This window comes from Tauraco erythrolophus, chromosome 1 (genome assembly GCF_009769465.1).
Source record: "Tauraco erythrolophus isolate bTauEry1 chromosome 1, bTauEry1.pri, whole genome shotgun sequence".
In the NCBI taxonomy this organism is placed as follows: domain Eukaryota; kingdom Metazoa; phylum Chordata; class Aves; order Musophagiformes; family Musophagidae; genus Tauraco; species Tauraco erythrolophus.
This window is the reverse complement of record NC_141465.1, coordinates 108,584,539-108,611,654: the sequence shown is the minus strand read 5'-3', so window position 1 is coordinate 108,611,654 and position 27,116 is coordinate 108,584,539. Positions and strand designations below refer to the sequence as shown.

Genomic DNA, 27,116 nt, shown 5'->3' with positions numbered 1-27,116 from the left:
AAGAAAATCTCAGAAAGCAGTTCATCTGTGGAAGGCAGGTCCTTCTGAGAAGTTCCACAAGTGTACACAGGGTTTTCAGTCATGCATGTTTATTTGTTTAAGTGAAAGATAGGTGTAGCCCTGCCTCCTGCTTGCCACAGTGCTCTATCAAGGAACATATAGAGGAAAAGCCACTGACTCATTCTTCTCTGGAATATCAGTCACTGTCAATTAGTGTCTTATAAATTCAACTCTGCATTGTAAGTTATATATGATCAATGACGTCAAAAGCCTTGTCAGTTTGGTTGCTCTAAAAAAGGCCAGATGTTTGGGAAAAGTTGCATAAGTGAAGAGAAACAGCATCTTAATGGGAAGCTCTGGGAGAGGTATCAGTATCAAAACCCCATCAAAATATTTCAGAAAAGCTTGTGCATGAGCTTGTCTATGTGATGACAATTTAAAGGAGGATACCAAACTTAAATTCTTGCAGTTAAGTCTATTAAGTCCTTCTTTCTACAATTTCATTTCATCATAAAATTATTTTATGAAAGTATATTTGGCCTGACCTGGTCCAACTGGTGCTGGACTAAAATAAGAAACAAGGAAGAGAACACAGCACACTAAGAGAGGTACTATCTAGAAAGGAAAACATGCAAAGGTAGGGAGGATCTAGGATAGTCCCATCCCATTGGATTGATCAATCACACAGGAAGACATTTAAAGCTGACAGGGCCCACACAAAGCAGGCTTTCAATAATCCCAGAATGAAATTCTTATTTTAAACTATCAGGACAGAGTGGTAAACTTTTCCCTCATTTTAAAAATGCTAGCGGATTTTCTTATTCCTTCTGATGTAAAACATTTTGTTTTAAGTTGAGTAACAAGTTCTCATCAATGGTTTTGCACAGAAAAAATACTCTGCATGCGTGTTTTAATGAAAATACTCACTTGAAAATGCTGGTCAGCATTATTTGCAATAGGTGAGTCTGTCATATTAGAAAGAAGCATACTTTAGGTAACTAAGGTTAGTGATAACACTCCAGAAATGATACTGTGCCTCATTCTAATACATGAAAAATAATTATCGTGGCAAACGGACACTTCTTTAAAAGTAGACCAACAAAGAAAAAACGCTTGACAGGGTTAGAAGAATCAGAACAACTTCTGGCCTGGAGAAAATTAAAGAGAAAATCAATATGTATGTTTCAGGGTACTGCTTAATCACGGGAAGGATTCCCCGATATCTTCTGTTTTCCCTCACTGTAATATATCAGGTGGTGACACCGTGGATTTTTAAATTCTTTCCAAGTTGTCTACTACTCTTGCTAGCTATTGGAGGAGATGGAGCATTTGCCTGTTTTGGTAGGTCAGTAATTCATGACAGAACTCTCTACTGTATCTTCCTGCCTCAGGAATGCTTGGCAAAACCACAGGGGTCAAAACACTTTTCACTGTATTTTCTTTAGTAATACATTTACCCAGGACCCACGGTAATATCATCCACTCGACGATGGTTGGTGGTGGTCCCTGCATGCTCAAGTCCGACCTATCAATGTGCTGAGAGGCAAGCAACAGCAGGAACAAGAAAGTCAAGTAGGATGCAGTATGGCAGATAAATTTGATAAATGGCTTTCTGATGAACAGCCCTAATGGGCTTTTGGGAGCTATCAGGTAGCACACGGAGAAGACTGGGAAAAGGAGTCCTATCACAACACATGTCAACATCTTCACAGCCCAGTGTCGTCTCCTCCATCCGGGGAACTCATCATACCAGCGGGATGCGAGCAGCTGCTGGCAGTTTGGCTGAGCAACAAACTACAGAGAGAAGAAGAAAGGAAGATGGTTAGTTCCTTGTTACCTCTTTAAAATTATTTCCATGGTATGTATGTTACAATAAGTAACTTTTGGATAGAGATTAAAAAAAAATAAAATCCACAGCCTGTGCAAGCCCTCTCATACCAATAATACCAGTAAGACAGGTCTGGGTCAGCCTGCCCTTCCTTCAATGTAAAAAGTATAGTACAAAGTAATCAAAATTCACTTTTCACAATAAAGCTTCACTTCTCCATCAGCTGAGTACACAAGGAGCCAACAGACTGTAAAACACATGTACCTCAAAAGCTGATTTCAAACTGAAAAGCAAGTTCACAAATACTTCCAATTATTCAACCAGCAACATTTGTAGAGAATCCACAGAACGTGAGATGGAAGTCACTATGAAAATGAAAAGCACCACTGAGATATGTAAACAGTGAAACCGAATTCCACAGCCATGAATGAACTATTTTCAGTATGTTCCCTGCTAATTCTCTAAAAATCAGGCTTACATGCTTTTACACTGACAAAACTCTTACAGATATATTACATAATGCTTGCACAATAGGAACTATTCACTAGCATTCCCTAGTACTTTACTAATCCTTGTTAGGATCTATTCCTACCCCATACAATATTTTATGGTCTATCTGTTCTTCATGATATGATTTCAGTTTTTAAAATATGATACTTAAAATTGAATTTCACCAAAAATCTCAAACCCAGTAAATAGTTCATATTTTTCAGTTAGCTTTTCAAAGAAACTTTAAGTATATTCCAGGGTTTTAAATCACATTTTTATTTGATCACTAGTTCCTATTTTCCCTAATGTTTTCTTTTATAAAAGGGACATAGAGTAGGAGCATGCTAGACTTGACATAAGAGATATAGAATAGAAGCAACATATGCATCCAAGAGAGTAAGTTGTTGCATTTTATTTTTGAAAAAAAAAAAAAAGAAAATAAACATTTTCCTCATGTTACACAGATGCATATATACACACATTGGACTAAATCATTAGCTGCAGACTTAATAAAGCTATGCAGAAACGTCTTTATTTTATTAAATAATAAAACTGTTTATATAAACTAAATTATTTCAGATTTGAATTCTAATCAAATGTACATAGTTTTGGATTTTACATTAATTTGATAATACTTATAACCACAGGAGCCAAGTTCTTTTGGGGATGAATAACAGGTAACTTCTCAAACAGTTTCTGAAACTAGTGGGATTACTACTGGGAGAAAACATTATTTAGTTTGGAATGAAACGAGAGTCAGCACACATCTTTCTATATATGCCTGGATCTTGTCAGGAATGTTAACCTAAGCCAAATTCAAACCTGGTGTATGTTAATGAAATGCCAGTGTCCTTAGCAGAGACATATTTGCCTACCAGACACCAGCACTGAACCTGCCCCTGACTGTTGTGAAAGATGAGAAGATTTACTCATACTGTAAGTATCTTGAAAATAGCCTTAAAGAAGAGTAACAGAGTGTTCTCTTCCGTCAGGAAGAATGCATTCACAAGGTTTCAGGGTGTTTGTTTCAAGATACAAATGTCTGGAATAATATTGCATGCAGCCAGAGCAGATGGTTTCTACGTTATGTTTTTGCCAAGTTTTTAACAGGGGTCTCCTTACAAAATTTTTCACCTCAGTTTGCTTGGGTAGGTACAGATTAGTGCTTTGCTTGACTAGTGAAAAAGTATGACTTGTAGACTAGTTCCTGAGTAAAATATTTTCCTTTTTTTCCCCTGGAGTGTGCCAGATTCATGTTTGTTTTGCCTTCTTCATAATATCTTTCCATTACATATCCTCTCACCTAAAAGTAATCAAGTTCCTAAGTCTTACCTGTGTCCCTGTTCTCGACACCTTTGGGTTGTGCTCATTGTGCTGGGAACCCAGATAAAGGAACAACTTGAAGTGAATGGCAAAGGCTGGTGGTAGACATAGGGGCCTATTCCTTGCCAAGCATGGCTAAAAAGCAATGTATTTTCCTTGCTGTAATGCAGAGGAAATTAAGTAAAAGGAGTTTTTTTTCCAATGTCCACCAAGTACTGGGCTGTCCTGGGTTTTGGAAGACCAGAACTGATGCAGAAGTACCTCGTGCCATGAGGAGATGCTTGCTGACTGCACCATCTGGAGGGTGCTCCACACCAGGTGGGCAGTAGCTGTTAGTTCTAATCCTTAAACACATTAATATGCAAAACAATCAATGTTAATACAGAAAGCATTTCTGAGCGGGCTTGAAAGATTGTTTGTTGTTTCCTAATAGACTAGATTTTGTCACGTTGTGATGAAATTGCTAAGGTACTATATGTTAAGGACAAAGATTGCTTTCCGAGGCACAGAAAGCTTGACCATAAGTGCAGAAAACTTTCAAATCTTGGACACCGAAGAGTCAATTTTTCAATTGCAATTTTTAAAGAAATTAGCTCTCATGTTTTCCTTCAAATTATGATTGTGACAGGACAGTTTCAACACCAGTCAAATCCTCTAACTACAGGAGAAAACTAACATGGACTATACATTTTAAGCGGCTAGAGTTAGGGGCAGCACCATCACTAATATACTTTCAACAGCCTACTAGACATAAAACACATAAGAAGTAACTAATAGTGTAGTACGGAGCAAGTATATAAAAAACTTTGTCAGCATTTTAAAAGCTGCATGTATATGGAAGCAGCTCCAGTAGTGCAGGCAAAAGTCCGTAATAGAAACCAGAACACAGTGTCTACAGATGATACACTGCATTTCTGAGAGGTCCAGATATTCAGTTTCATGCTGTCATTTTTATCTAGTAGCACTGTTGGCAAGGTTAGTTAGCAATGTCCTGAAGCATGAAAAAAATCTGTCTCTTCACTGCAGACTTTTCTTTATGGTTCTGAGCTCTGCTGCCTATACAATATACACTATGGAACACTCCAAAGTGTCTTCTTCAGACAACTGGAAAATTACCCTAAATCTCTTGCTGACACTTTTTATATAGCTATGCTTTTCTGCTTCACTTATCAAGGAATTGTATGACATTATTAAAAATGTCCAAAATAATCTTTGCAAATTTGACTATTTGCTCCATTTTTGTGGTTGAGAGATTATCATCATATGCTGAGAAATATGTTCGGTAGTGATTCCTACATTTATGACACTACCTGAGTTATGATGGAAGTCCTTGAATGGGGAACAGTTGAGGTACCCTGATGTCAAGAAAAATGTACACAATGGTGAATCCTACAGACATGTTCCTCAGCTGCCCAGAGAGGAGGATCTTGATACTGCATGTTGCATCTCCCTTCTTGTCCTGTGGACCTGTTTCCTACAGAGGAAATGAGGGGAAGATGCTGTGTACCCACACTTTGTCCTCATACGTTATAAATAAGTGTTTGAGCATCTACAGGAACTGGGGGTGAGGAAGTCTTCCTGGGACCCACAGTGTAAATACTGTCTGTATAGGCTGTCTCAGACATTACTCATAGTTCACATATAGTTATACAGGTCAAGTTTGTGATTAATATATTTTATTACTGATCTTGAATGCTTATTACACAAGACCTTTTGTTTTATCCATTAAAAAGCTCTTCTAAATAGAAAAAAAAAGTCTTCATGGCAAAATTCTGTGGTCAAATGAGTTTTACACTTTATTGTAAACCTTCCTATTAGAAAGGAACAGCAGAAGTGGATGGAAAAAAGATATATTGCAAGCCAAAAGACACCTCCTGTATAAATGGTTGCATCTAGGATGATCATATAGTAAAGCTAAGTAGTCATATAAGTCCTCTGCTGAGCTGGGAGCTACAAAAAAATTTTTTAAAAAAATATTTTACACAAATATTTTACGACTAGCAGAAATAGAAATACTCTGCCAGTTCTGCATTGCCTATGCCAAAATATTTTCACTGTAGTATATTTTTACTTCCTTAATTGGAGATATTGCATTCTGAGGTATTCAAACTATCTTTTGTACTATCAGTATTATGTTGTATATTATTTGACTTTGACATTGTCTCCATATAATTAGCAATCAGCAAGTTTATATTTTCATATTGCAATGGCTTCCAATAGCTTGCAGCAGTTTGTAATTATGCAAGGGATTTTGCTGTAATGATTATTCCTGGTTGCACATCTCTAGCTCTCTCATAGAGTCTGACTGTCTGAAAATGTTTTGGTATTCATTCTCTTAGTTGTCATGCTGGGAATTAGATCTTTCCTGAGACTGGTGAAAATCAGAAATTATTCACAGTGCCAGCAAAAATAATCTGGTATAAACAATAGCAGAGCCTGATTCTAGTGATATCCCAGCAAATACACAGCCCAGAATTTCATTATCACTGCTGATTAAATCTGATCTTTAGTTTTGCTACAATACATATCCTTCAGTCAATGGAAATGATGAAGAAGTAACAGAAGTGACACTATTTTCTATATAATGTCTTTATAGACATTTTTTATAAATAATATGTCATCAGAATAAGTCGTTAGTTCCTTACTGTAGCACAATATCACCTTTAAATATTTATTTAAAGGAGGAGAAGGACTTGGGAGTACTGGTGGACGAGAAGCTCAATATGAGCCGGCAATGTGCTCTTGCGGCCCAGAAGGCCAACCGCATCCTGGGCTGCATCAAGAGGAGCGTGGCCAGCAGGTCAAGGGAGGTGATTCTCCCCCTCTACTCTGCCCTCGTGAGACCTCACTTGGAGTATTGCGTCCAGTTCTGGAGTCCCCAACATAAGAAGGACATGGACCAGTTGGAGAGGGTCCAGAGGAGGGCCACGAAGATGATAAGAGGGCTGGAGCACCTTTCCTATGAGGACAGGCTGAAAGAGTTGGGGCTGTTCAGCCTGGAGAAGAGGAGGCTCCGGGGTGACCTTATAGCGGTCTTCCAGTACCTCAAGGGGGCCTACAAGAAAGATGGGGAGAGGCTGTTCAGGAGGGCCAGTTGTGATAGGACAAGGGGTAATGGTTTTAAAATAGAGGGAGGTAGATTCAGATTGGATATTAGGAAAAAATTTATTACCATGAGAGTTGTAGAACACTGGAACAGGTTGCCCAGAGAGGTGGTGGATGCTCCATCCCTGGAGACGTTCAAGGCCCGGTTGGATGAGGCCCTGAGCAACCTGATCTAGTTGGAGATATCCCTGATCCTTGCAGGGGGGTTGGACTAGATGACCTTTGAAGGTCCCTTCCAGCCCTAACGATTCTATGATTCTATGATTCTATGATTCTATGATTCTATTTCAATGTATTAAGAAATACAGAAAGATATTTTAAAAACCCACTTGTAATAGGGTGTTCATTTTCACACTTACAAAGCAGTCTAACAAAATCTGAGGTCCAAATGAAATGCTCAGTCTGAGATCAGTAGGTGGTTTAGTATAAATAACATAGAAAAAGAATGCGATGTATCAGAAACTGGTAACTGCTGGCCTGGATAGGCACACCCTCCTTTGGGTTAAAATCTGGCTGGATGGCCGGGCCCAAAGAGTGGTGGTAAATGGGGCTAAATCCGGCTGGAGGCCAGTCACCAGTGGGGTTCCCCAGGGCTCAGTGCTGGGTCCAGTTCTGTTTAACTTCTTTATCAATGACCTGGATGAGGGGATTGAATGTACCCTCAGTAAGTTTGCGGACGACACCAAGCTGGGAGGCTGTGTCGATCTGCTCGAGGGTAGGGAGGCCCTTCAGAGGGATTTGAACAGACTCGATTGTTGGGCTGAGGTCAATGGCATGAGCTTTAATAAGGCCAAGTGCAGAGTCCTTCACTTGGGGTATAAAAACCCCAAGCATTGCTACAGGCTCGGGGAAGAGTGGCTGGAGAGCTGCCTGGCGGAGAAGGACCTGGGGGTGTTGATTGACTACCGGCTTGATATGAGCCAGCAGTGTGCCCAGGTGGCCAAAAAGGCCAATGGGATACTGGCATGTATCAAGAATAGTGTAACCAGCAGGAATAGGGAAGTGATCCTGCCCCTGTACTCGGCACTGGTGAGGCCGCACCTGGAATATCGTGTCCAGTTTTGGGCCCCTCGCTTTAAGAGAGATATTGAGCTCCTGGAGCGAGTCCAAAGAAGGGCGACTAAACTGGTCAAGGGGCTGGAAAATAAAACTTATGGGGAGCGGCTGAGGGAGTTGGGGCTGTTTAGCCTGGAGAAGAGGAGGCTGAGGGGAGACCTGATTACAGCCTACAAATACTTGAGAAGGGATGGTGGGGAGGTAGGGGAAGGGCTCTTTACATTAGTGATGGGTGATAGAACAAGAGGAAATGGGCATAAGCTTAGTCAGGGGAGATTCAGGTTGGATGCTAGAAAGAATTTCTTCTCTGAAAGGGTTGTCAGCCACTGGAATCGGCTGCCCAGGGAGGTGGTTGAGTCCCCATACCTGGATATGTTTAAGAAGAGGGTGGATGATCTACTTAGGGATATGGTTTAATGGGGATTAGGGACAGTTGGACTCGATGATCTCTAAGGTCTTTTCCAACCTAGAAATCTATGAATCTATGAATCTAGAAATGAAAGCTGTCAAAGGAAAGTGATTTCCTTTTTGACTTATGTACAAGTGAGTTATGCTGTAACACAAAGAACTATCCCTGATATCATTCTCTAACAGATGAATTTTAAAGATGTTTTTGGGAAGAGGAAGTAAAAGAAAATTGTTAGCATAAATTTTATTAGTAATATTCTCTGTTGTGGTGTTTCATACTGCCTTTACAGCCAAGCTGGTAGGAAATGTTAGCTCTGAGGTCTGCTACTTTGTCACACACATTTTACAATGATTGTGCTCCAGTTCAACAAGAATTAAGCCCAATTACTTTTTCTTTCTCTAGAACACTTTACTTTTCATACTTTACATATTTTCCTAGATATTTAATGAAAACCCAACCTCTTCTAGTCATTTTCGCTTCAAATTTAGATGTCAAATTTCTCTGTCTGCTGGTTGTGAAAAGTATATTTGCTTGGCAGTAATGACAGATTCGAGTCCCAACCTCATTAAGTAGATTCCTAAATTCAGTAGTTTGTTTCTCTCTCTAGAGACATCACTGCATATTCTTTTCTGTTATGTTCCACCAAAGATTATATTTGTGGATTTCGGCTCTTACTTTGTGAGGACTGGTTCATTAAGACAAATAACATTTAATTGCAAGTTAAATGCTTTAACGTTATTGACTGGATAGCATTACATTTTGCTTTCTAAAAGCTAGGGACTGTGTTCTGGACTCCTCTGGGTATAGTTATACCGTCTGTTTTCTGCCTCAGGCCAGAAGCCCTGATTCCTCTGTCAATTTACTGTGAATCTTCTCATGTCCATCCTGTCTAAGTCTAGTAACAACTAGGACAGACTATCATTATAATCATGATTCTTGCTGGATCCAAACCACTGGGTCAACTTTTCCTCAGCTCTGTCTGCAACGTCGTCATTAAAGGAACTAGCCAGTCCTTCAGGATCAGAACTCCAGAGCACATCAACTTGTACATAATCAGGGCAACTTGCTTCAAATCAGGTCCCTACAGCAAAAAAAAATTCACAGTATAGATGCCTTCATCATCAAATCCGGAGTTTACACTGCTCTCACCAAGAATAAAATACAATGCAGAGTTTTTTTTTAAATCGTAATTATCCTATTGTTTAACTTCAAATATGAGGAGGAAGAAAATAAAAGGAAAACATAAAAGTGAAGACTGAAATGCTTCATTAAAAGGATTAATGAACATTATTGTACAAACAATGACATGGCAGTTTTTAATTTTAACATTTTAAATTTCTTTTTTCTACATCAACACAAGCAGAATCTCTTCATTTGATTCATTGCTCCTTCTCAGTAAAATGAATCAGCCCAGAGAAAACTATTAAGTATCTATTATATGATTCAAGACTTATCCATAATTGCAGCAATTCAGCAGATTAATTGCTTAGAAAAGGCAACAGCAACTGAAACTAGAATGCAGTTCTTAGGAACCAGCTATGCATGAATAGCTTTGTTAGACTTCCCAGTGGTAAAGTGAATCACTTGTTGGGCTTTGGGATGAGTGTGTAAAATAGCTCCAAACTTCAGAACTGGGATGCTGATTCCCATTCTGGACAAGTGTTAGACTCACCACAATTCAAAAGATTTTTGTAGGAAAATACAATTAAAGAACCCCTGTAAGTACGTGCAGAGATAATACGATATGAATTTGCTTCTGTTATATTGGATCTCTGTTTTTATACACCTAGCTGGTGTATTCCCATGCATAGCAAACAAAAAATAAGACTGACATTTATATGCAAAGTCCTACGCTTGGGATAGAATAACCCTCTGCAACAGTACAGGCTGGAATTCACTGTCTAGGGAGTAGTTTTGCAGAAAAGACCTAGGGACACTGGTAAGCAAGAAGCTGAATATGACTGGGTCCATGCAGTGCAAAAGCACAGCCTGAGCTGCAGTAGCTGAAGTATAGCCAGCATGTCAAGGAAGGTAATAATTCTGTCTTTGGCACTTGTGAGACTACATCTGAAGTTCTGTGTACTGTTTTGAGTCCCACACTACAGCAGAGACTTGGGCAAACTGAAGCGAGTGCAACAGGGCGCTTCCAAGAGGTTATAGGGCTGGATCCTATGACGCACAGGGGGACAATGGAGCTGGATGTGCTCAGCCTCAAAAAGAGAATAATTATGGTGGGCAACCACTTGCTGCCTTACACAAATGAAAGGGATGTTATGGATAGAAGCAGCCTTTTCTCAGGAGCACAATGAAAAGATGAGGATGGTCACTAGCTGCATCAAGGGAAATTCTGGCTGGATTTAAGGAAAATATTCTTCCCTACGAGAATAGTTAAGCACTGACACAGGTTGGCCAGGGAAGATGCATAATCTCCATCCTTGTAAATATTCAAAACTTGGCTGGGTGAGGTCTTTAGCAACCTAATTTAACTTCAATGTTAGCATGATTTTGAGCAGGAGGTCAGACAAGATGATTTGAGAGATATCTTTCAATCAGGTATTTTTTATGATCCCACATACTTACTGCATTAAGCCAAGCAATGTTTGCTGGGGCAACAAAATCCTTAGTAAGAGCCATAGTAATTGTTTTCACAGGTTTGAATTTATTTTTTTAGGTTTGAATTACTTTTCTAGGAATATAAAGTATTACTAAGATCTTTTTCACTATTGGTTATTCCCTTTGAAAAGAGGCAGAGCCTGTCTTTCTCACATCATTGAAGATACTATTGCCAAACAATACATAAAACCATTTCAACTGTTCCAAACACTTGTGCTGTAATAATCTGTGCATCACGTGTGGGGAAAAAGACATAATAGTCAAAATATTTGCCTAGGTCTCTGTCACTTCAATCCTGTCATTCCCAAAGCAGTCTTCAGATATCTCTGACACCCAGTATGCTGTCTGCAACAATAGTTTCTACAAAATAAATTAACTGATAAAAGAATAGAAATAGTGGCTGATCATTCTCCCAGTATTGATTCGAACACTGAATAAATTAAGACTATAAACATATTTTGTTCATAATCTCAAAAGTCCAAGTTCATTTTAGGAGACCAAAATCAATATATATTCTAAGCAACTTCATATATTAACACAGGTAGAAATCACATGCACTGCTCATAGCATACAGCTAATGTAAATCATGCTATGGACTCAAACTGATTTGGAAACAAATAGTAACTTGTGTAAAGAATAGTCTATTGTCAGCCACAGGAGCAGTAAAAAGGTAAAAAACAACAACCCACCTCTGAACCAGTCAGCAATTACCAGTAGCATGTTTCTGACATCCAAGCTCTTTTTGTGTCCTGTATTGACAAGGCTTCTAAGCATTAACTGGTCAGCCAGAAGGGGTTAGGATTCAAGTTAGATACAATCCAACTATATGGCAGAATTAACGAGTTCCCTCACATCCAGCTCATTGTACCCTTTTGTCTACTTTTTATAGCTGCTCTGTCACTAGAAGGAAAAGTTACAAATTAATAAACCAACCTTTCAAAATTCATGAGGGAGATACAAATATGTTGAAAGCATATGAAGCACAGAATGCAGCGTGAGTTTAATTGGAGAAGAATTAGCTGGGAAAATCTCTGAGTGAGGAAAGATAGGAAAGGGACTAGAAAAGCTAGGTTCTTCCTCTGGGCATTGCTTGCACATCTAAGAGTTTCTGTGGATATCACCGGAGACCACTCTGCTCCTCGTTTGTGCAGTTTGTTGCAGAGGTCAAAACAAGGTAAAGAGCCATTCTTAGCTTTGTTTTTTCTTTTTGAATATCCTTTCAGATTGAGCTATTTGGAAGAAACTTGACTACAACATTTTTTCTTCCTTTTCTCCATTTTCAGACTCTTTGCCTTGTTCTGTGAAGAGAAACCTTCTTGGAGCAGTGATATTTTGTCACATTATTTGATTTTTTTCCTATAAAAACAATGGTGACCACCTTTCATTAGCAATGGCAAAATTTAGGTTCCCTCTATTAGCTTAGCTTTATGAGGTGCCAACCTGCTTCCTAATGTGAAAAACAGGTATGAGCATCACTGGTCTTGACTCCAAGATTATGCTGTTCCAGCCAAGTGATAATAGAGTCAACAATGGAGTCATGTTGAACTCCAAAGTTTTCCACTTTCTTTAGAACTGGCTGTTTATTATGCGAAGCTTATTGGAATTGAAGACACCAAAATTCCCCCAAATCAGTGTGAATCCAGCTTTTGGAAAGCATAACACTCATTTGAAGGCTGACTGTATACAGAATTAGGGGATGAGGGAAAAATAAAAACACAGACTGATTACAAAGGCATTCAAACTAAATAAAGTAATAATCTGCATATTTTCTCTTGAAGGTTCTCTATTAACATGTTGTAGGGAGGTTTGGCTTTGTAGTTTCATTAAGACAGGAACAGAATGTATATAGTCACACAATCTGCTTTTCTTTCTCTTCAGATACTGTAATAGTTTTCATCTTTAAGTTCCTCTTGTTTAACTTGGCTGTGTGTTTATCTGAGAACATTAAAGGCTTAGAAATCAGATTAATCACCCAGTTCCTGCATAAAGACCAAGCTGAAATGATAGGCCTTTGGCAATGATTCTCAGTGAGCATTATTCTGAGACCATTTGCAGGAGAAATGCAAGTGAGTCTGTAGCAGATGCATCAATTATATCAGTCAAGCGTGGCCTTCACGAACCTTCCTTCTGGCCTTCAGAGATGATGTTTTTCAATTCTTTCATTATCTGTACAATTCATCTGTCTTCCTAGTTTTGCCTTAAATGAGTTCAGAGGATCTGCTCTTGAACAGCTGGTGGAGAGCCACCATGTGCAGCTTCTGCAGTTTAAACACAGAATATGAATCTTGGAAAGAATTGTAGGGAGTCTTTGCTCCTCAAAAGTCTTGTTCTCCAAAAGCTCCTTTACACTTAAAAATAAGTTGTGGTTGAAGAAAATTCCTTTCTTTTGTGAACAGACCTAAGAGATCCCTGTTCCTTGCAGGGGGGTTGGACTAGATGACCTTTGAAGGTCCCTTCCAGCCCTAACCATTCTATGATTCTATGAAATACTGTGCTTTCCCCTAATGAGAAGATACCTACAATAGCTGTTAATGAAATTCTGTGTATCCAGCATCTGTCAGCCTGGAGAAATAATGCCAGTCCTTGGGTGTGCTTTTCCCTTATCAAGCTCTGCTATTTGTGGCAAAACATTAGTTTGGTATCTCAAACGGAAACCTGGAGCTACTCTCAGCATTCTTGAACACAGAGAGGTCTGAACACTGCTGATTTCTGTCAAGGTGAAGAACCAGAGTGATGAAGGAACCAATAAAGAGCCTGTTTTACTTGATTTTTTACATATGCATCACTTTTAGGGATGTTCAGGCTTGTCATGGTGTGATGTGGAGGGGGGGGTGGTTCTGGTGGCAGGAGAGGGGTTTTGCTCCCTGCGTCCTCCCCGGTTTTGGAACCAGGTTAGGCTTAGTTCTGGCCACCAGATCAGACTCCCATCCCCCTCGGGATTGAGCCAATAGGGCGCCTCTGCGAATTGCCCTATTTAAGTCAGGACAAAGGAACCGGAAATGGTGCTTCGCCCAGGATCGAGGAGAGAAGGGAGGAGGGCACTGCCCCCACTCCCTGGCTCCCGGCCGGCCGGCTGCCTGCGTCGGGCCGGCGCCACCCACGGAGAATGGCGGTGGCGGAGCCAGCTGGGGAACTCAGGGGCACCCCACTCCCGGGGTGCCCACTGGGCTGAGTTCACCTGGAGAGGACTGAGATCTGAGAGAAACAGCTGCATCGACAGCAGGTCAGTGAGGATGGAGCGGGAGGAGGTGTGCCAGAGCCGAGTTTCCCCTGCGGCTGATGGTGAGATAGCAGGCAGCCCCCTGCAACCAGAACGGCCTCAGTGGAGCAGAGACCCACTCGCAGCCTGTGGGGAGAAGATGCCTGAGCCTGAGGATGGTCGTGTTGGGGTGCACAACAAGGCAGAGTGGCATCTGGAGTCTGCGTGACGACCCACGCCGGAGCGAGTGGCTACAGCTCCCTAAGTACCCGAGACTGTGGTAAAGCCCACACCGGAGCAATCTGTGGGGAAGGATTGTTTCCAGTGGGCTGGACTCACGCTGGAGAAGTTTGTGGATTTTTCCTCGTGGGTAGGGGATCCATTGGAGCAGGGGAAAAGGGTGTAAGGACTCCTTCTCCTTTAAGAAAGAAGCAGCAGTAACAGCACAGAATGAACTGACCTGCACTCCCCCAGTCCCTGCCCCCTGTGCTGCTGGGGGGAGGAGGTAGAGCCGGGAGGAAAAGGAAAAGGGGGGGGGAAGGTGTTGGTTTTAAGATCTGGTTTTGTTTCTTTCTGTCCTCTCGAGTAATCGTTTTTTTTTTTGGTTTCCCTTTGTCCTTCTAAGTAATCATTAATAAACTCTTTTGCTTTGAGAAAGCCCTGTCTGTTTTGCCCAGAACCATGGTTGGTGGGTGCTCCCTCTGTTCTTGTCTCAACCCTCAGTCCCTTTGGTTTTTTTTTTCTCTCCACTCTACTTTACTGGAGAAGGAGAGACCGTGTGAGTTTTAGTTGCTGGATCAGCCTAAAACCACGACAAGGCTACACCTACACTAAGAAATTAAACAGTGACTGAATTCGAGCACTGGACCCCAGTCATGTCCACCACTCATTTCATAGATTCATAGATTTCTAGGTTGGAAAAGACCTTAGAGATCATCGAGTCCAACCGTCCCTAATCCCCATTAAACCATATCGCTAAGTAGATCATCCATCCTATTCTTAAACACATCCAGGGATGGGGACTCAACCACCTTGCCTGATTTTGCTCTTGCAATTTGCTCTTGCCTGATTCCAGTTTTGACCTCTACAGACAGCTCTATGCAAGGCATACCTGCAACTTGTTGCAGCCTGTTTGCATACAAATCCAGTAGTATCACTTGGTCTTAGGGTCATGCTACAGTCTGCTTTCATTTAGCAGTACAGACAAAGTCTCAAAGACCAGCTTATTGTACAGTATTTTACTGATTTATGCAATAGGTTTGTGTCTTAGACTGATACTTCTAAAATTCATTGCATGCTCCTAGAAAATGGGTAACTCAGGAGATGTTTTTGTTCGCCCAGCTTCCATAGCTATGGAGTAAAACACATTGGCTTATAGTTCCAGGTAAAGGAATATATTTTCTTTAAAAATGTAGAGGAAAATGACCATTTGCAAAAAAACTAGAGGAGGAAGAGGTATATGTGGAATGATAGGAGCAAGGGCTGTGCTTTAGTCCCTGAAGGTTTGAGGCTACATTCTTCCTCAACAAATCACAGGCAATTTGTCCACTGACAGAGAAATACATTCCATAGCCCTAGCTTCTTCTCCAGCAAGTCAGAAAGGGTACATTTCTAAGAAAGAGCTGCTCTTTAATCCTTGTGAAAAATAGCTCACTGGTACCCTGAAGGAGTATTTTCTTCTGCTTCCTTTACATTCTTCTGTGGTGTTAAGCATATGTATCCTGATCACATGTATGAAATCGTGATTCCTTAAACTGAAATTTATTTGAGAATCAGACATATGTTATAATTAAGAATACAGAAACTTATTGTGTAATAAAAAATAAATGAATATAGAGCAAAAATACAAAGCAAACCTGCAAAAACATTGAAGTTCCTATGTGAAGTGCAATTTAAATTTAGATTGCACATGTACCTTTACCATCCCCTGCACTTACGCATAACATAGTGGCTTTAACTAAACCAGCCAGCTGGAGGAATTCTGCCTTGACCCACAGGCAGGCTGGGTGATGCCTCCTGAGCTGGAGTCATGTTCAGTATCTATTTTTCTCCACAACATCCAGCCTGCAGCTGTAAAACTCTCATGCTAATACCATCAAACACTGTAATCAGGGAAGCAAGACCTCTTCTTTAACAAACACTCCTCTCAAATTTACTCCCGAAATACCACCCTGCTGAGGTGATGGTGGTGAGATCCTTGCTCCTCTCTATTCCTTACCACTGCCCACTCTGTGCCAGTCAGCTCCAACCCTGACAGAAGCTGTAGTGCTCCCAACTCCAGCCTCCATCATCACAACAAAACTGTGATTTCTTCAGTATCCAAACACTTCAGTGAGAGGCAGAGAGAATGGCAGCCAAAACAATCCATACTTGGTGACTGAACTATAATGTCAACTAAATTACATTGTAATTGTGTGGGGAAATAGCGGCAGCACCGTTAAGTTTTAACTGTGAGCTCCTTTAGTGTTTCATTTCAGAACTTCAAAGATAATCTAACATCAGAGGTTTTTTTGTGGGGAAGTTTAAAATCCCCAACAAGGGATCTGACACAGCAAACCCTTAATTCTCTAATCTTGACAGCTTACAAAGGCAAAAACTCACCTCCTGTTTTGAAAAGAAGACTTGATGGCAGATATATCTCACTACTGCTTTGGGGAAATGTTTTTCTTTTTCTGAAGTACTGAACTTGCTGGACCTTTTTCAAAACCCAGCTTTTGCATGGAAATTGAGGGAGGATAGAAGCCAAAGGACCCAAGGCTGAGAGAATAATATTTATGTTTTTATTGGCAGAATATTTATACTGGCAATATTACGACTATGGTAAATTTACATTAATCGCATTTGTGAAGAAAGGAAAGCAGAAAAGAAGGGAACTTCTTTGCCTTAATTTTCCTTTTGAAAATTACAAGGTAATAATTTTCACTTAAATATTTAGAATTATTATCATCAAATTTGCTGGAAGAGGAAGAATAATATGCAATTGCAAAATATTCTCTTGTTTCAGTTTTTTGTTGTTACTACTTTTATTGCTAATACTAAGCATTTATGTTGCATTCCTGGGGCAAAAGATCTGTAAACCAAACACTTTCATATTCTATCTTCTGGCATAATAAATAACTTTATACTGATCTACGGCTTTCCTTCTTTAATTATTCAAAAATTCATATTGCTTGGTTATTTCAAACTTGTTCAACTATATGTGAAGTTAAATCTCCCTGGAGTATTGCTATAATATTAATAACAACAGTAATATTCTTTCTGTACCCTTAAAAGGTGTTAAGGGTTAAGAAGATACAAAAATGTTCCTCTTGTTATGCTTTCTGCTGAAATGCCGGGGCATATACCAGCAAACACATATGAGAAAGACTAATGTGGTTGGATTTCTTAATACAACAGAAGAAGAGAGAGGCAAGTATCTGTCATCCTTAATACACTTGATGACAGCTTTACAGAGACTTCCAAGTACACTGGCTACAATAAATACGGCTCCTCAGTTTCTGTCATCAGATCCTAGGATGATTCAGACTGGAAGGGACCTCAGGAGGTCTCTTGTCTAACCTCCTGCTCAAATCAGGGTCACCTGTGAGATCAGACTGGGTTGCTCAGGGCTTTATCCAGTTAAGTCTTGAAAATCTCCAAGGATGGAGACATCACAAACTGTCTAGGAAACTTGTTCCATTGCCTAACTGTCCTTATGGGGAAAGCTTTTCCTCCTCAGAAGGTAAGTGTTCCAGCCCCCCCGCCATCTCAGTGGACCACTACTGAACTTGCTCCAGTTTATCCATATATCTTTTGTATTGAGGAACCCAAAGCTGGATGCAGTATCCAGATGTGGTCGAATGAGTGCTGATTAGAGGGCGGCAATCACATACCTCAGCTATGTTCCTGTTAATACAGCCCAAGTTATTGTTAGCCTTCTTTGCTGCTGGCCCTTGTTCAGCTGGAGGTGATAACACCTCCCGCTCACTTTCTGCATTGCTGCCAGGCAGTCAGTCCCCAGCCTGTGCCACCGCAGGGGCTTCATCCTTCCCAGGTTCAGGACTTTGCATTTGTCCTCGTTGAATTTCACTAGGCTCCTGTCAGCCTATTCCTCCAGCCTGTCTTGGTCTCTCTCTAACTCAGTCATCTGCAAACTTTTTAAGAGTGGACTCCTCCACCTTCTCTATGTCGCTGATAAATCCGGGCAGCACAGATTCTTGCAGCACTGTAGTTTTTACCTGTCTTCAGGTAGTGTATAACCCATTAACCAGAACCCTCTGAGCTTGATCATCCAACCAGGTTTTTAACCTATCTTGTTCTTCCATTGATTCTAACTCAGATACAACAATATAGTGAGAAATGGTGTCAAAAGCCTTGCTAAATTCAAGGTAAAGGACATTTCTTTGGGCACAAATCTAGTTAGTGTCCACGTGGTGTTTCTGTGGTCAGGTATGGATACTCTAACTGAAAAAGCTGCAGCAGAAAAGCAAGCCAACTTCAAATCAATATAACCTTAAGTATTGACAAAGTCTGGTTTAACCATCATTTGCACACTGTAATTTGCAATGATTATACCTGGAAAGATCTGTCACTGAAAACAAAAAGTGCTCCTACTGGCAGAATGCTTTTGCCAAGGTTTAGCACAGAGCACAGAGCAAAGAGCAATTTTTCACAGTCAGGTTAGGAAGACGTAACCTTAATTCACTGTAATGAAAATTTTGATCTCTCTTCGTTCAAGTGTGACTATGCTACTCACCTTTAATGTGATTTGACTAATGTCTTTGTATTGAGAATAGGGCCACATGCAGTGAAAGGAAATGTTTTTTCAGTGGATATAAAAGCTTTGTCTTTTTATTTCAAGATTTTGTCTGATTTTGAATAAGTTCACTAAAGGTTTCCAGCTTTGGAAATAATGATGAAGAAATCATCAACACCACAAGCGGAGTTTTGGAGGTTGTCATAGCCCTAACAACAGCTATCTCTTGTAAAACTTTCCATCTAATCTTGAAAAACTTCAAGTAAAATTGACGATTTTTCCTTCAGACCAAAACTCTTGACATGTAGCTTCGTATGATGCTTACTTCTTGTGATAGTTTGATGTGTGGGGGGGTGTTCTGGTGGCAGGGGAGGGGATTTGCTCCCTGTGCCACCAGATCTGAGTCCCATCCCCCCCGGGGGAGGTTGAGCCAAATTGGCGCCTCTGCGAATTGCCCTATTTAAGTTGAGACAAAGGGGCGGGAAAGGGCTTTTTGCTCAGGAGCGAGGAGAGAGCAGGAGGGCGCTGCCCTCGCTCCCGGCTCCCGGCCGGGCGGCTGCCCGGGCCCGGGCCGGCGCCATGTGCTCAAGATGGCGCCAGGGAGCCACATGGGGGACTCAGTAAGCGCCCCGCTCCCGGGGTGCCTGCCGGGCCGAGCTCCCCCAGAGAGGATTAATATCTAAGAGAAAACAACCACAACGACCGGGTCAGCCAAGATGGAGCAGGAGGAGGTGTACTGGAGCTGAGGTTTCCCTTGCAATCGGTGTGAAGATGGCAGGCGGCCCCCCTGCAGCCAGGGTGTACTCGGCGGAGCAGAAACCCACTCGTGGCCCGTGGAGAAACCCACGTCGGAAAGGAGATGCCTGAGCCCGGGAGAGGTCGTGGAGCAGGGGATGCGCGACCAGGTACTGTTAACAATGGGGCATGGAATGCACGACGAGGTCGTGGAGGCATCTGGAATCCGTGGGACGGCCGAAGCGAGTGGCAGCAGCTCCCTAAGAGGCCGAGACTGGTAAAGCCCAAACTGGTGCGATCCATGGGGAGGATTGCAATCCTGCGGGCAGGACTCATACTGGAAAAGTTTGGGGACTTTTTCTTCGTGAGTAGGGGATCCACCGAAGCAAGGGAAAAATGGTGTAAAGACTCCTCCTCCTTTAAGAAAGGCGCGGCAGTTAACAGCATGGATGAACTGACCTGCACTCCCCAATTCCCTGTCCCCCTATGCCGCCGGGGGGGGGAGGTAGAGCCAGGAAGGAAAGAAAATAGGGGGTGGGGAGGTGTTGTTTTAAGATCTGGCCTTGTTTTCTCTTTTCTCCTCTCAAGTAACCGGTTTCGTTCCCTTGTCTCCTGTTAAGTAACTGTTAATAAATTGTTTTGTTTTATGAGGAAAGCCTGAGTCATGTTTTGCCCGAGACCATGGTTGGTGGGTGCTCCCTTTCGGTTTTTGTCTCGACCCTCAGTCCAAAAACCACGACACTTCTCCAGCTGAAAACTGAAATCATCACCCAATCTCTGTATGTTGGTGAAAAAAAGTGACAGGATGGAGGCTCCCAAACACCTGATTTTGACAGGAGGAAAGTTTCACTTGTGTGAACAGTACAAGTCCTGTAAAGCTATCTTCCGAGAACATATTGCCAGCTTCTCTGTAAAGGTGGATACATGGATAATGGTGGTCAAAGAGAAGTTATATTTCACTGAAAAGTGAAGAGCACGTTCAGGAACATTAGTTCTTGACAGGACTCCAGTTTACTCTGAGACTTGCATATTTCTGTTCTAATTGCTGGCTATTAATCTGTATGTAGCTCAGGGTCCAGAAACATTAAACTGCTTAGGGAGAACTGATCTGAGATGATTTGAATGCTTCTGTAATCTAAACACAACCTCTCCAGACTGCTGCAGTGAGGCCTTGTCCCTTGTCCCTAAAGCAAGACAGACTTTTAATATAGAATCATAGAACCATAGAATGGTTTGGGTTGGAAGAGACTCTAAGGATCATCCATTTAGTCTTTTCCCCTCCAACGAACTCTAGAGCCCACTAAGTCTAAATATGTAACTGTCTATAAACAATGTGGATGTCTTTGTGGTAAACTTGGTTTTTCTCTGAATTTACCTGCTAAGGCAGACCCTTAGATCACGTGGTGCATTAGAAGGGAAGATGCATCTTAGACTGCTAAAGGGATTCCAGTGAACAAGTTCATCTATTTCAGCTTAAAGGACTTTTCTCATTCTCAGAACAACAGAATACCAAGACTTCAAAAAACTAGCTTATGTCTACTGATACCTACCATCCAGAAATGACATGATATTCTTCTTAAAGAATTTTACCTTCTTTTTAGCCTGTACAACACATCTAGTTATCCTATGTCTCCTCTGAAGTTTAAGTAACATAGGCAGTGAAAAAACCAATTTTTTTCTAAATGGCCTGAGCCGCTGTCTGGAGATGTCTGTCTCTTTCCATAGACTATGAAGGGACTCAAGGCTAGGCTGCTGACATAGGTACCTTAGTTAAATTCCTGAGGTTATTGGAATGAGTCAGAAACTCATGGCACAAACACACTACAGGAATGGCTATTTCTAGTTTCTTTCTGCATGCTATTAAGAGGGCAGAAAAAAGAGTGCAAACCTTGAACTAATTTTATTAATAACAAAGTTTTTTTACCTTCCGTTAACACTTTCAGCTTGTCTTAATGTCAAATGCTATGTAACCGAGTCAAGTCTTTTGTGAACCATAACAGGGCTGCTAATGAAGCCCTTAAGGTTAGCTATTTAGAACAACCTCTAATTTAAATGACTACATTACTCTAGTAATTAAATATTACACAGAAATGCGTGGGACTGCATGGGTCAGAGATACTGTTCTGGTGCTTTGCTTAGGGAATCTATATCTAAGTCTCAAGCTCCTTCCCGCGGCCACGAGTCTGTAGCTTCCCTCTTTGGGAGGCAAAAGCAGCGGCAGTGAATGGGGCCTAGGAATATTTGTGGTAGTATTGGCCCTGTGTACAGGGCAATAGAGAATGGGCAACGGGCAATGGTGCAATTCATAAGAGAGGGACTGTTAGAAAAAAAAGGAGACAAAGGGTGACGAAGAAATCAATATGGATCTTGATATTCCTGGAGTGTGCCAATAAAAAGGAAAAGGATGCTTAAATGTATCACAGGGGAAAGCTATTCAGATGGTTTCAAAAGAATATAGCGTCTATTGGTATATTTTATGTGTCCCAGTAAACACTAAGGCAATTCCTGATTTTCTCAGCTGTCTCATTCAATCCAAATTATTGACTGAAAGTGTCACGGTTTGATGTGTGTGGGGGTGGGGGTTCTGGTGGCAGGAGAGAGGCTTTGCTCCCTGTGACCTCCCTGGTTTTGGAACCAGGTGTCGTGGGTTAGGCTGAGTCCGTCAACCAAACCCACGCAGCTCTCCCAGTCCAGTAAAATGGAGAGGAGAGAAAAATGTAATAAAAGAGCTGAGGATCGAGACAGGAACAGAGGAGCACCCACCAACCACGGTCCCGGGCAAAAGAGGCTTTTTCTTAATGCAAAACTATTTATTAACAGCTACCTAGAAAGAGAAAAGCACACAAAAACGGTTACTTAAGAGAATAACGAGAAAACAAGGCCAGGTCTTAAAAACAACACCACTCCCCCCTTCTTTGCCTCTTCTTCCCGGCTCTACCTCCTCCCCCCAGCGGCGCAGGGGGGCAGGGAATGGGGGAGTGCAAGTCAGTTCATTCCAAGTTGTTACTGCCGCTTCTCTTAAAGGAAAAGGAGTCCTTACACCATTGTCCCTTGCTCCAGTGGATCCCCTACTCACGGCGAAAGCGTGAATCCTGCCCGCTGGGGGGCAAATCCTTACCCCATCAGATTTGCCCCAAGTGCAGGCTTTACCAGTCCTGGGCTTTTAAGGAGCCGCAGCCACTCGCTCTGGCGTGGGTCATCAATAAACTTTAAATGTGCTCCGGCGTGGGTCGTCATGTCGACCTTAAATGCGTCTCCGTACAGACTCTGAATGCGTAAAATGCGTAAAAGTGTCTCTACCTGTGCCCATGATTCACAATAGTCTCAGGCTTAGGCATCTCTTCCCGACGTGGGTCATCCACTGGTTGCGAGTGGGTCTCTGCTTGCTCCACCGAGGACTGTTACAAAGGGGTCGCTGCTGGCAAGGGGGACTCAGCCGCGGCACACGTTGTTCCGTTCCATCTTCACTGACCTCTTATCTGTGTGGCCGTTTCTCTGAGATTTCAGTCCTGTCTGGGTGAACTCGGCCCGGTGGGCGCCCCGGCAGCGGGGCTCTCCCTGAGTTCCCCAAGCGGCTCCGCCGCCGCCATCCTCGACGGAGTGGGGCGGAGCGGGCCCGGCCCGGCCCAGGCCGCCGGCCCGGCCGGGAGCCGGGAGCAGGGGCCGTGCCCCCCTCCCGTCTCCTTGCTCCTGGGCACCGGCACACACCTTTCCGGTTCCTTTGTCCGACGTAAATAGGGCAATTCGCAGAGGCGCCGATTGGCTCAAGCCCCGAGGGGGACGGGAGTCCGGGCTGATGGGCAGCTTCTGCCACCCGGACCTCCCCCCCCGACTTCAAACCATAACATTAGGTTAGACTTGGTTCTGGCCACTAGATCAGACTCCCATCCCCCTTGGGGTTGAGCCAATCAGTGCCTCTGCAAATTGCCCTATTTAATTCGGGACAAAGGAACCGGAAAAGGTGCTTTGCCCAGGAGCGAGCAGAGAAGGGAGGAGGGCACTGCCCCCGCTCCCTGGCTCCCGGCCGGGCGGCTGCCTGTGTCAGGCTGGTGCTGCCCACTGAGGATGGTGGCGGCGAAGCCGGCCGGGGAACTTGGGGAGTGCCCCACTCCCGGGGTGCTCACTGGGCTGAGTTCACCCGGAGAGGATTGAGATCTGAGAGAAACAGCCGCATCGACACCAGGTCAGTGAGGATGGAGCGGGAGGAGGTGTGCCGGAGCTGAGTTTCCCCTGCAGCTGGTGGCGAGATGGCTGGCGGCCCCCCTGCAACCAGGATGGCCTCGGTGGAGTAGAGACCCACTCGCAGCCCGTGGAGAGGAGATGCCTGAGCCTGAGGATGGTCGTGTTGGGACGCACGACAAGGCAGAGAGGCATCTGGAGTCTGCGTGACGACCCACGCCGGAGCGAGTGGCTACAACTTTCTAAGTATCTGAGACTGTGGTAAAGCCCACACTGGGGCAATCTGATGGGAAAGGATTGCTTTCTGTGGGCTGGACTCACGCTGGAGAAGTTTGTGGATTTTTCCTTGTGAGTAGGGGATCCACTGGAGCAGGGGAAAAGGGTGTAAGGACTCCTTCTCCTTTAAGAAAGAAGCAGCAGTATCAGCACGGAATGAACTGACCTGCACTCCCCCAGTCCCTGCCCCTGCGCCGCTGGGGGGAGGAGGTAGAGCTGGGAGGAAAAGGAAAGGGAGGGGGGGAAGGAGGGTGTCGGTTTTAAGATCTGGCTTTGTTTCTTTTTACCCTCTGAAGTAACCAGTTTTGTTTCCCTTTGTCCTTTTAAGTAACAGTCAATAAATTGTTTTGCTTTAAGAAAGCCAAGTCTGGTTTGCCTGGGACCATGGTTAATGGGTGCTCCCTCTGTTCTTGTCTCAACCCTCAGTCCCTTTATTATATTTTTCTCCTCTCCACTTTACTGGAGAAGGAGAGACTGTGTGAGTTTTAGTTGCTGGATCGGCCTAAAACCACGACAGAAAGCTATTCTAGTATTTAGACTAATCATAAAATAATAGATTGTGAAAGCTCAAAGTTCAAATGAGCATTATCAGAGTGCTGGTAAATTCCCCTTACTTGTGGTACGTCCACTGCGCATCAGAATTTATCAAGCCTTGGGCTAGAAGAAGAGGGTCAAAGGAGAACAGGAGACACTTCTGGACCATGCCAAAGAGGGAATAGAGTGGGGAAGAATGTCATCCTATTATTTGCAGAAAAAAGCCAAGTGTCTCTGTAAGGAGGACTTCTTAATAGTTTTGTGTGAACATTTTCTTTCTGGTATGAAAAATACCCTAGAAGTTCAAATGCCAACAGTCAATCTTGAGAGTATATGACTTTTACAAATATAAGCTCCTGTTTGTCATACTCATACATATCCTGAGTGCCATACTCAACACCTCTCTTCATTTTTCTACTTTAACTCCTAGAGCTGTAAAGTTTAGAAAGTTTTAATCTCTAGTCAAAAATTTGAATAAAGATCTGATCTCTTTGGAGGCACAAGAGTGAGTTCATATAATAAGAGATTGGTTTTCTAACAAATCTTTAGTTTGATAATGGATGTACATATTGATAGAGGTAATGGATGAAGAAACCCACCCTTTACTATTTTAATCTTCATAACTAAGGCCTACAGCAAAAACAAGGGGTAAGGAGGGAAGAGAAGAATGCTCTGTGGACATCTGGTGGAGGAAAGAGGAGGTAGATTAAAAGAACAAGTAGATAGGCCTAAACCAAGTTTGCTTTGGCTGTTGTTTTATTGCTCAACAAGCATTTATCTTGCTGGAGGGAGTCCTGCCAATCAGTGGAAAAAAAATCACACTGCAACAGCATGTAGAAGTTTCAGCCAGCATGTTCAAATGTGCCTTGGTTAAGCAGTCACTCTATCTTCAGCCAGTGGCACCTAGCACAGGCATGGAAAGGTTAGATCTTGGACAGGAGTACAGAAGACTAAGAGTGTCTTATAAGTGTAAGTGGTCTATAAGATATGTGAGAGAGGAGGGGTTGCTTAAGAGTGTCCTGGGAGCTATGAAACAGAAAAAATAGAAAGGAGTTAAATACTCCTCTACGAGTTAAATGCTTATATGAGCTCTTCATGCTGCAAGGGTAGTTACTACAGCTAAAATAACACAAATTATTTTAAGCTCTTGGGCTTTGCCAGAATGACTTACAGCGAGGAGTGAAGCATAGCTGCTGGTGCAGTCATGGCAGAAGATGCAGGGAGCATGAAAGAGGAGCTGCACAAGGGCGGCAGCAGTCAGTAATCAGTGATGGAGGCCATGGGAGGAACGGAAGCAGCTGGCAGACACAAATCCCACCACAGCTCAGCCTGAGGCTCCTCACCCAACAAGCATATAGAGGGAGGAAAGAGGGCTGTAAACTTCCTATAGTTATAGGTGTACATTCAAAATTAAATCCTATGCACCACCTCATTTATTCACCTTGTTAAAGATCTTTTTTCTCTAAAATTTTGGTTTTTAAGAAAACGTTTTGTTATTGTATGTAGACAAAATTAACTGACAGTGCTTAATCTACCCCATGTTTGCAGGGAAGCTTGTAGGTGCATTAGTAGTGACTCCTTCAAACCAAAAGCCAACTTCTGCTGCTGCCAGTCACATCCTAACAGATAGGCTGTGCACTGCTGATTAGAGACACACACTACTGGTTGTTCTTTCTTGAGGCAGACATCCCAGCAACATTTCTTTTGAAGAAAAAGCAGAAAAGAACTGAAATGAGAGATTTTATTAACAGCAAGTCTCCTCCTCTTTGAGTTAATTGCTTCTAGCAAGTGTTCAAAATAAAAAGATGTTAGTGTCAGTTCATGAATAGTTTAACTAGAACTGTGATGAGAGGGTTGCAACTTGTTTGCAGCACATAGCGTTCAAAGATTATCTATGCCTTCTGAGACATCATTAGGAAGTTAGTCTTGAGATTCATTTCCCCTTACGTGGGCTCTGAGCATTCAGAATCCAAAATCTTTGTTACCACAGGGTAGAAATTGCAGTTGATGCAATAAATTGTCTCACTTGCATCTGCATTTTCAATGCCCAGTGAAGTAATTCTTCTAACTGAAGTGCCCTGTTTCCTTACCCAGCCAAGGGAGCAGAGTTAACTTAGATGTCTTATCTTGAGCAGACAGGATCTCCCTCTGCGCAAACCTCTCTCTTTTGACTGTATAAGGAATTTGCTCACATACTTCAGGAGGATTGCTTCACCACGCATTTAAAATGTAGGCACAATTAAATGCTGTATTAAGCAGATGTGCTCCCATCCTGTGATTAAAGAACATTTTTTTCTAGCAGCAGTAAGTAGAGATTCCACAAGGACATCTACACTTCATTCAGTTCTGAGGTAATAGATCACCAATTACAGTAAGACTTTAAGTATGTGTAGTAGATCAGGCACTTACATAATTTATGCTATTTAACAATTTGTGGAGTCTTTATCTATAAACACAGAGACTTTTACATGATTTACAAAGCAAACATATGACCTGTTTTAGAGTACCTGGCTCTTGCCTGGAAAAATGTTTATCAAACTTCTTGAATACTATGGCTGAGAGTTTGCAGAAATGGGTCTTTTGGAGACATGGACCCAAACGTGCATACATCACTCCTTTCAGTTATGGGATTCAT

General features: G+C 42.4%; 1 protein-coding gene across 1 annotated transcript in view; it reads right to left on the bottom strand.

The window, feature by feature from the left end:
- TRPC4 (transient receptor potential cation channel subfamily C member 4) overlaps positions 1 to 27,116 on the bottom strand; it is a 104,349-nt gene that overhangs the window by 39,370 nt on the left and 37,863 nt on the right. The window contains exon 3 of the mRNA XM_086612643.1: positions 1,458 to 1,794. Within this exon, the coding sequence (XP_086468769.1) occupies positions 1,458 to 1,794 (337 nt within the window). The remainder of the gene's footprint in view (positions 1 to 1,457; positions 1,795 to 27,116) is intronic.